Source organism: Haliaeetus albicilla, chromosome 5 (genome assembly GCF_947461875.1).
Source record: "Haliaeetus albicilla chromosome 5, bHalAlb1.1, whole genome shotgun sequence".
Classification (NCBI taxonomy): domain Eukaryota; kingdom Metazoa; phylum Chordata; class Aves; order Accipitriformes; family Accipitridae; genus Haliaeetus; species Haliaeetus albicilla.
This window is the reverse complement of record NC_091487.1, coordinates 40,596,867-40,607,447: the sequence shown is the minus strand read 5'-3', so window position 1 is coordinate 40,607,447 and position 10,581 is coordinate 40,596,867. Positions and strand designations below refer to the sequence as shown.

At 37.0% G+C, this 10,581-nt stretch overlaps 1 protein-coding gene across 3 annotated transcripts in view; it reads right to left on the bottom strand.

Annotated features, from left to right (window-relative positions):
• Window positions 1-2,633: 2,633 nt before the first annotated feature.
• Window positions 2,634-10,581, bottom strand: part of RBM25 (RNA binding motif protein 25) — a 34,880-nt gene continuing 26,932 nt past the window's right edge. For all 3 annotated transcript variants that reach the window (XM_069784302.1, XM_069784303.1, XM_069784304.1), the window contains 6 exons: window positions 9,730-9,880; window positions 9,062-9,386; window positions 7,757-8,031; window positions 7,216-7,314; window positions 5,293-5,340; window positions 2,634-4,216 (listed from right to left, as the gene is read on the bottom strand). In XM_069784302.1, the coding sequence (XP_069640403.1) occupies window positions 4,124-4,216; window positions 5,293-5,340; window positions 7,216-7,314; window positions 7,757-8,031; window positions 9,062-9,386; window positions 9,730-9,880 (991 nt within the window). In that variant the 3' untranslated portion in view covers window positions 2,634-4,123. The remainder of the gene's footprint in view (window positions 4,217-5,292; window positions 5,341-7,215; window positions 7,315-7,756; window positions 8,032-9,061; window positions 9,387-9,729; window positions 9,881-10,581) is intronic.

Here is a 10,581-nt window from a genome sequence, read left to right as displayed (position 1 = left end):
GATTAATCCACCATTCCTTTTTAAAAGTGCGTAACCTTATCGGGTTACTAACACATAGGAAACGCTATGATACATCTAAATATATCTATTCTAAATATTAAAAAAGTAAAGTCTCCGAGGAACCATGCAATTGTGCATGTTTAAAACAGATGTTGTGCTTCACTATTTGACTACACTACAGGACGATGCATGGGAAAATGAAGTAGCACAAAAGTACGGCACATAAAAGTTAGGTTTTACATAAGCACTTTGACCCAAACACCCAAGTTTCAGTAGGTCATATGCATCTGAAGTGCATTTAAAAGAAGCCATTTTTAGACCGAAAGTGATGCCTAACCATTAGCCAAATAAAACTATTTGTTATTTTAAGAGGAGAAAAAAAACCCCAAAACACAAAACAGCAACAAACCCCACCAAAACCCCAAACATGGACATACAGCTGTACCAGGCTATCTTCTATTTATATTACTGATATCAGTTTGATCAATGGTGAAATGCCTGTTAACAATACCTTACATGCTGCTCACACTGCATGGCTGTGTACTAATTTGTAAGCCTGCATGTATGACATCCAGCATTCCTACGCAGGAAATGTACAGAGTATGAAAAAGTGTGACCTTATTGCAATATAAAAGCCAACAGCTTCCAGTTTCAAGTATATCCACTTCCTAAAATACTACTCCTGCAAGCAGCTCTCTAGCAACTCCAGTAAAACCATGAAAAGGTCTAATGCTTCCCTCTCGGTAGTAGGAAAGCATTAGTAGTAAGAAATAGGAATTCAGTAAGAAACTAAACTTACTATTTGGGGCCTTCCCCCTGCCACATTTAGAGCCACAATCATCTAGCTAGATGGTTATTTTTAGTGCAGGCTCCTACTTAAAGAGAAGGAAGGATGGAAACACACAAAATCAGAAACACCAAATCAGTATGTGAACAGGTTAAATATTCTAAGAACAAAAAAAGTCTCTTATCAAATTAATGGTCACATAAAAATATCTCATTCTTGGTAATGGATCTTGCTTGTCCACAGTTTCCCATTTCTTTTCAGTGCACACTAATGAAAAACAATACTTCATATTTTGTACTCACATATTCCAAAAAACACTGAATGGCAGTTATACAGAATGATTATCAGGAGACTAAGGGCATGCGTTACTTTAAGGTGTAAAGCCTTGTTCCACAGTAAAGTCCAGATCAACAACCAGTATATCCAGTTCTGTTGTATAACTATTCATATTCTTTTCCCTCTATGCACTGTGCATAACTTTTGAAGCACCTTTCCATCACAGAATGGATCATACAAGGGCATGCTGCACGGAAAAGCCAGTGGCAACATACATGCTTTGCTAATGGATCTCACTCTCAGTATACTCTTAATCTGTGCATTCACTAACGTAACACACAAGTGTGTACTAAATCACATATTCAGACAGTAAAGTGTTGTAATGTTGGCAAAAAAGGCTTTTTCTACCCCCAATTTTCCAAGTTTATCTTGAAATAATTCCATTACTGCATGTTGAAAGAAAAACAGTTAACAAAGGAGAGTTACTTTTCTATATGGAGGACCTCTCAGCAATATGTAATTTGTGCTCTACCCCCCAGCATCACAGACACAAAATATATTGTTATCACTGAGAAGTAATAACACTAATTTGAGTAAGAGGTAAACACTAGAAGCGACTTTATAAAGCAATATTTTGCATTCTGAAAGAGGAAGATTTGTTGGAAGTACTTGCATAAGCCAAGCCAGAGATGCTATTAGTGAACATTCCTTCCTCCTTCCACTACTGAAGAAAAACCTCAACTTCCACAAAATTATTTTATTTGATGTCACAACTGCTTCTAAATACTTATTTACCTGGATATTTAACACTCCAGCTTTAATTTTAGATGTCTTCCTCACCCAGATGCCTTCAGTCTCCTTGGGAAAGGGAGAGTACAGGCTTATGGCCAATGCATAAATAATAGATGAACACACAGCTTTAGTTTAGGGCAGAAGAAAATAAGCTGAAGTTTCACAACTTGAGCTTTCACTGAAGAATCTCAACAAGGACTTGAGGCAATCTACAATAGTGGCATTACAAAGCATTTGTCACATTTGGCTTGTTTAAGTATTACTAATGACAGAGAGAGAATGCCACATTAGCAGGACAAAAAGCACTCATGAAGTTCACTCTCCCTCTTCTCTGTATTTACTACAAACAGAGCGAGTTTTGAATTTATTTAGAATTTGGAGAATTTTTGGTAAATGCTGATGCAAAACTGTATGGGAAGAACGGGGAAGTAATCTCTTAGGGTAACATCAAGTTGCAGGGAAAAAAAGAGGAAGGTTGCAGCACATAAGTACGTAAACCAACACATTCTCACGCAAACTCAAGCACAACATAAAAGTAACATCTGAGCATTACACTTCAAGTTAAAAAAAGAACATTTGGTGGTGTGTAGTATTACAGGGATGAGAAAGAACATATGGAGATCACATCTGCATTTGCAGGCTTCTCGTCACCTGACTTAAAGCAGGAGGTAGTTATAAAAAACCCCACCCCTAATTTGGCAACACTTGTTGATTCAGAAACCAGTGTTAAATATAATTGCATGCTGCACAAGACTCCAAAAGAATGTGAGCCCTTAAATCAAATATATACATTTTTAATATCTGAAATATTTACATGGTGGAACCTTTACACGATCCCGTTTGTTAAGAACAGTGTTTTCAAGTGTCCTCTCCAGATACAAAGAACTAGTAACTCAATGTCACAGTTATGTTTTCTGAACAGGTCAACCTGTATCCTTCAGTTAAATACAATATAGAGATACTGGAACACCTTTACTTAATTTGTTTGCTATTAAGAATTGTGTTAAAAATTAAAAATGTTTTTGAGACAGTTTGCTCCCTGGAACACAGTCCTCCTGCAATCAAAATAGCTCATAGAACATTATCGATTTGTCTTCTTACCCAGGTATGAGATAAAAAATGCAGTTTACAGTACATGTCAACATTTATACCATATCAGCCTATTTATAAAAACCCATACAAACAAGGCAGGAAAATATCACCCTCTTTTCGTGGACGATAGACTGCTTACAGTAGAAAACAAAAGTCGGGGCTAGTTTAACAGTTTGGATAAAAACAAGACTTCAGCTTCCTTTGAAAACTTACTTGTTTAGTTTTTGTCAACTGCTATGGTCAGTTACATCCAAACAGGTTATTTTTTTTCTAAATACTAAAAAAATGTTTTAAAAAATAATTTCTTTTAAAAAAAAATCCATCTCATTATTTTGGAGACAGAAGGGATAATAGGGAAGGGCTAAAATGAAATTGAGCAGAAGATATCCTAGGTTTAAAAAAACCCAAACAAAACCAAAACATCATTAAATAGCACTTACTGAATTTAGGTCCTGCTCTTGTTTTAACTGAGCAAAGAATAAAAAACTTCCTGCAATTTACACTTTCTAGGAAAGAAGCAGAGCGTCTGCAAGAAATTAAGTTCCCAGCTTCATTAGTAATTCTAAATGGGCAACAAAGTACCAAGACTGCCGCTGGTTCACATCAGAATGAAAAGTCTGAGGGAACTCCTTTTCCAGAGCCAGATGAGGGGACCAAATGAACACACAAAGCTGTTGTTCTGTGAAAGCAGCTCAAGCCACTTATTTTTAAATTGTTTTCTGATCATTCCTTAAATAAAAAGAGTGTGTGCAAAAAAAAAAAAAGCACTGATAAATTTGCAGTAAAATAATTTGTCTTCATCTGTAACTGATACAATTCCACATTAAGTGCAAGTGTTTTGCAAGACAGGGGCGCTTTTTTTTTTCCTTAATATTTACAAGAATCAGAGTAACATAACAAAATTACCAGAGAGCATGTACAGTAGCTGCAGCTTATAAAACATACCGGTAATTGTACCTTGTGAATTATAAAGAGAACCAATGCAGGATTCAGATAACTAACTGAGAAGGGTAAAGAGGGCCTCAGAGCAGAGGACAAAAAAATTCACATTTTCTACATAAAAAAATACAGGTCTCAAATCTCTGAGAACAGAGAAAATTTGAAGTCTTTGAATGATGGGGAAAAAAAAAAAAAAGCCCAAAATTGAAATGGAACCCTAGAAGCAAGGAGAGTGCTTTATTTCACTAGACCAATCTTCTTTGCTTCTGTCTCGTATATCAACAACCTCCACATTTTGACTATGAAAACTTCAGCTTCTTCATCTAGTACCTGTAGGAAATACACATTTTATAGATTATTTTTTAGGTTAAGCATTCCAGTTACAAAGACTAATTCTAGACACATCATTCCAGATACAAAGACTAACTCTAGACACATCAGAACTACAAAGTGGAGGTAGTGTAATCCAAGTTAAGTCTTTGAGGGAGGCACTGGGTAAAACTTCAGTGAATTTGTCTGTCCCGCATTTGTCATCTGACTTGACTAAGCTCTAATTATATACTTGTATAATGCAGACATTGACCGCTAAGAAATAAAAGTATCAGTATCCTAGTCCCCAAAAGCAGCTTGGGAAGAGGCAGAGAAATGGCAGGCTTGGGAAGAATGTAAGAACAGGACATATATATGTGGTATTGTCCCTTAATTCTCTCCTAGTCTCTGCTTATTTTCAGCCTGGAACTTCCTTGGATATTATATTAAGTAATGTCTCAATGGATTTCTCTTCCTTGAACTTATTATTCAGGCTTTGCCTCTTAGGAAGTTCTCCAGCTCACCTACTAGTCACACCAAGAACAACCTACAAAATTCTGCTATGAATCTGACCCCTACCAACTTTGCCTCCAAGTTTCCTTATTGAGAGAGAGTGAACAATTAGTTTTTGTTCACCTTTCAGTTTCTCTTTTCCAACACCAGGCAAAAAAGAGCTTTTACTCTTCTAGAGAAAAATCACCTTTTGGTCATTAATTAGGAATAAACCCACTAAACCACTAATTATAAGGACCTAGTTACAAGAATGGTAAGGAATAGAAGTTTATATTTCTGATACATTTCTGTTATTGTTGATTCTTACTTCTACTGCTAGGGTCAGAATCTTTGTTCTACTTTTCTGAATACTGAGAAATTCTGGACAGGGATCAGTAATTTCTACCTAGATGCTGTAAATGCAAAATCATGCCTGTGCTAGCATGATCTGTTTAATCAAAACAGCTTTCATATCTAATGCATGTTTTCTATGCATGTTCTATGAACACCAAATATTTCTGTTATGGACTCCTACTATTTTGCAGAATTGACTATCAGCTTCAGCATAATGTAGAAATTATATCAGTTACACAATTTCTGCTTACCATGGCAACATCATCCAGTATGCTCTGTGGTGAGCTGTGAGCCATAACCTGAAAGAAAGAAATGTTTTTAGACTGAAAACTCAGAGTAAACCATATAAACATCTTTGGACAAAAATCAGTTACTTCTCAAGGATTTTGAGTGCTTTTCACATGCAAAAAGTATTTGCAGTTCATTAGTTCCCGGTATTAGCCAAGGCAAAAATTAGTATTAAACTACATCAGATTCCATTATAGTGAGTGCTGGTTTATGGCTAGTTACTGAGGAACAAGTTCTAAGAAGCTCCAGAGATTCAACAGGTTCTGTATTTGCTGGCTATTCTTGCATCCCCAATTAAGCTCTCCTTACTTAAGGAATAAGCTCCCCTTCTTTCAACACTGAATTCCTAATGGAAGACAAAGGCAAAATTCTCCCTGTCTCTCTCTTCATAACCAAACTTTCCATCTGCCTGTTAAGTATTTCAGTGTTTTTTCAGAACCAAACAAGTTGTCTTTCAATACCAGAAAATGGCTATGTGTGTGTATATATATATTTTTTTTTAAGCTTGGCAAATATGCAACTTCTGCTTTTCACTTTCTACTAACCACCTGTGCCACAAAACTATCACTTGCTTTGCCTCTCATACAGTAGCCCTGAAAGATAAACCAAGACAAGCGATTATGAAAGTGAGTACCATGAAAGCTGAAAAGAGTTTTTGAAATTCCCTATTGATGAGAAGCAACAGAGCTGTCATGACAGATTTAATAAGGCAAGTTATCAGAATTTAGTTTGTAAGCAGCTCTGCAGAGTTGAGGTTTAAACAAGTCATGCAATGGCTAAAAGGTATAGTAGAATGACTTCTAATGCTAACTCTAAAACCTTAATATTTGCTTACTGCTAAAGCAACAACAGCATCTAAAAAGCTTTTTAAGTAGTTAATCCAAAAATGTATGTAAAATCAAGCTACTGGCTTTTTTTCTCCCTGAATTCACACAAATCCTATTTTTAAGTAAAAAATGTTAACGGCCAATGAGGCATTAACTCTGAAATCTAATGATAAAACTATCAGTTAAAACAGCTGCTCCTGTCAACTGCTCATTTCTTTATCAACTTCCACATGTTTATCTAACAGATAACAGAGAGCATCTAGCATGTACATATTATGCATAAGCATTAAAGGAGGTAACTTGTAAAACATTAGGGTACATACTGATTCCAAGTACACCAACTGTCTCTGCTGACCAATATCATAATTACAGTGAAGCTAGGAACACACTGCCTTCAAATACAGATACTGCAGTGTCCTGGTTTCAGCTGGGATAGAGTTCATTGTCTTCCTAGTAGCTGGTACAGTGCTATGTTTTGAGTTTGGTATGAGAAGAATGTTGATAACACTGAAGTTTTCAGTTGTTGCTAAGTAATGTTTAGTCTAAAGTCAGGGATTTTTTAGCTTCTCATGCCCAGTCAGCAAGAAGGCTGGAGGGGCACAAGAAGCTGGGAGGTGACATAGACAGAGCAGCTGACCCAAACTGGCCAAAGGGGTATTCCACACCATGTGATGCCATGTCTAGTATATAAACTGTGGGGAGCGGGGCTGGGGTGAATCACTGCTCGGGGACTAACTGGGCATCGGTTGGCAGGTGGTGAGCAATTGCATTGTGCATCACTTGTATATTCCAATCCTATTATTATTATTATTGTTATTTTATTATTGTTATCATTATTAGTTTCTTCTTTTCTGTTCTATTAAACTGTACTTATCTCAACCCATGAATTTTACTTTTTTTTTCCCAGTTCTCTTCCCCATCCCACTGAATCGGGGGGCATGAGTGAGCAGCTGCATGGTGCTTAGCTGCTGGCTGGGGTTAAACCATGACATGCAGTCATTGCTGCAGCTTAAATAGGGAGCAAACCCCAGACTTCACAAAGGAGTGGAAGATACTAACCTTAGAACAAACAAAATCAACTAGTGTGGCTTCTTCTTCACCAATATATTCTATTATTTTCTTGTTGATCCACGGTCTAATTCGACGTTCCATTAGTGTCTGGAAAAAGTAAAAGAACCAAACCCCATCATTTCCATAAACTTTACTGTCTTGAAACAATACTGCCAGATAGGCAGCTATAAGACCCAAACAACTGTTTAGCAGAAGATACATTTTGCTATCAATGAGATAACGCTTAGAGATTTGGCATCTGCAAGTATTTGACAGCCAAACATGTTTTTAAAGGACCTTTTTTCCACCCTTCTATAAAACTGCTACGCAATTTGTAGCAACAATTCAGAAGAGACTAAACAAAAATAAGCAGGCATACTTCAGAATAAGTATTATATATGGACAAGAAATACAGTACTTAAGTTTGATCCCATTTGATGATGCTGCTTCAATCCACCGGGGTCCCAGGAACACTGTTTTTCTATTCAGTTCCAAGGTTTGTTTGGAAAAATTATGCTTTTTTGTGAATGGTTAAAAGAAATCAACTTACTGAATCCACAATTGACCAGTCAAGAGGATAAGCAAAGAGCTCCGGTTTTGCTGTGGGAATCTTCTCAATGAGACTCTTAATATGTTTACGTTTTTCTTCTGTGTTGACACTGCCTTTGATACTGCTTTTATCTTCTTCTCCATAATCCAGGGGGACAAGTTTCCTTTTCCGGGGCACATCATCACTGTCTTCATCATCAAATTTATTGAAAACACTATCCACAGCAAGCTTCTTCCTTTTTACAGCATTGGGCTGATTAGGACTGTTGCAGGCACCTACAACCCAAAAGACAGAGTAACATATTCACAAACTGCAACTGAAGCTAGTTTGCTCTTCACACATTTCTTGAGAAATATCAGCTTGTATGTTATATAAATGTCTGTGAATGCCTAGCATCAGTGCCATAATCTCTCAAACTCTGTTATAAAAATGGCAAAAGAGGTAAAGATCTCAAACGGAGTTTGTTCAAGATTTTTGAGAAATAGGGTCTTCTTTCTCTGCCCTGAAACCAGTTAGCACCCTCACTGAGGGAGGGCTATAACACGAGTTCAAACCTCAGCAGAGACAGAGCATGGAAGTGAAAGGTTGCAATGAATACAGCTGTAGGAAAAGCATTAATCAGTTTGCCTAATACCATACAGTCTCTTTTCATTCAAGATCTAACACAGTGAGTGCTCAAACTGCAGCCCCAGTATAATTTAATCAAATAATAAATAGTAAGTGCACAAACCTTCTGGAATACAAATATCCTCAGTTCTGCAGCTCAGAACAAAATTTTTTTTAAGACACGAGGAAATTGCTAAAGTACTAAGGAACTCTACACTCCCGTTCCATTCACAATTTTCATCAATTCATTGTGCTACTCTAAGAAGAAGAAAAAATAATCTAATTTTCAGTCTTCTTCTTTTAGAAGGATCTTTGTGAACAAACATAAGAACTATCTAGGGCTTAAGTCCCACATATACATCAATGAAAAGTAGCAATGAGTTTTAAAAGAGATATTTAGAGATCTATTAATGTGAAAAACCATGTGGAAATAACTAATTCCAGCTCAGAGCATTCCTAAAAAATTCAAGCCTTGAGGAGTCCAAAACTTCCGTCCCTTTTCCCCCTACAGATTTTGGAAGAACAGAGATTTATAAAAAGTATCTTCTGGATAGAAGTCAAGCACAGCATCTGGATAACAACAGCTTGATACAAGTATATCAAAACATACAATATATTTGGAAAACTGTGTGGCTACTCAGCTTGGCATTTTTTTCATTCTTATCCCATATGGAACATGAAAATATAATGTAAACTTGCCCAATTTGAGGCTAAGTCCTATTTTGGGCCGATGCTCCTCCGGCTGCTGTTGATCAGGTGAATTTTCATGAGGGATAATAATGCCACAGGGAGACTCATCACCAGGTGTGTTAGGGGTTGCATTTCCACTAGCAGAAGAAACAGATGGGGCAGAACTGATGGGTCGTAAAGTTGGTTTAAGGCAGGGCTTTTGTTCAGGCTCCTCCTCCTCTTCCTCTGGTTCTTCTCTTTTTTCCTCTTTTTCTGCCTTTTCTTCCTCTTCCTCCTCAGACTCTGGCTCTTGTTTTATTTGTGGTTGCCTACGCCGCTCAGCCTCCTGCTCCATCTACAACGAAACAGACAATTAGCAAAAAAGAAGCTTTCTCGAAAACAGCACTGTTTGAAAGAATCTAAAGATCCTCTGTTTCCTAAAGAAGTCTCTGTTAGTCTGTCTGCAACTGCCGTTATAATCAAAATACTGATTAATCCAAATTTGTTTTTGAACTCCATCCAAACATAGATCTGGAAAGTTATTTTTTGTTTCTAGTGTTCTTACTGCTTATCTGGACTTCTTTTTAAGAAACAGGGAACAGAGCAAATATTAACTATCAGATCTCTGACATAATTTTGATCAATACCACCAGAATACCAAGGGCTCTTTTCTTCCTGTCACACCAACAGCTACTTACCCTCTGGAGTTCTGCATCTGGATCTGGGTGTCCTTCTGCCAGAAGGCGCTGCCTAATTTCTTCTAATTCTTCCTTTTCCCTTTTCCTATCCCGTTCATCTGCTTCCATCTCTTTCTCCCTGTCTCGTAGCCTCTTCTGAAGAGCACTACCCCTACAAATATATGGATTTTGTATATCAAAGAACATTCCAATGAGAACCTTGTAACACAATACAAGAAATATCTGATAAGAGATGTTATATTCCACTAAATGAAAGTAAGATTCATAAGAGCATCTGGTGTCCTTTATTTTTGTAACAGAGAAATCTAAGATACAAGTTCCCAATCTTACAATACAGAATTTACCCCATCACATTAAACAGATGTGGAGAATGTGACAGCTGGTCTTGTTAGAAAACGAATCAAATTATTTTATAGGTTTTTACTTAACAAGAACCAGTTCTGCTAAATTAGTTTAATGCAAATTTTAGTTAGCCCCATGCTGAAGGGATCTTCCCCATCTTTCACAGAGTTAACTAGCTTGTTCTTCGTACAATTTACAACTTCCTTGTAGTGAATTTTTTAGAGGCATGCTTGGTCCCTTCTCCCTGCCCCTAACACCTTATTTTGGTATTACAGTGACCTCTGCGCTGCCTCACCCACAAGTTAAGTGATAGGAAGGAGCAGCTACTCCGAAGCATTAACAAGTAGCAGTAAGGAGTTTCCTTTTTCCCTCTGGCACTTATCAAGTGACACTGAAATAATTTAGATAACTATAAAACCCTTACATCACCACATAATCAGTCAAACTCTGTAAGCCTCTGCCAACAAACCCCACAATTGTGTTAAAATGAACATTGAAGATTTTATCGTT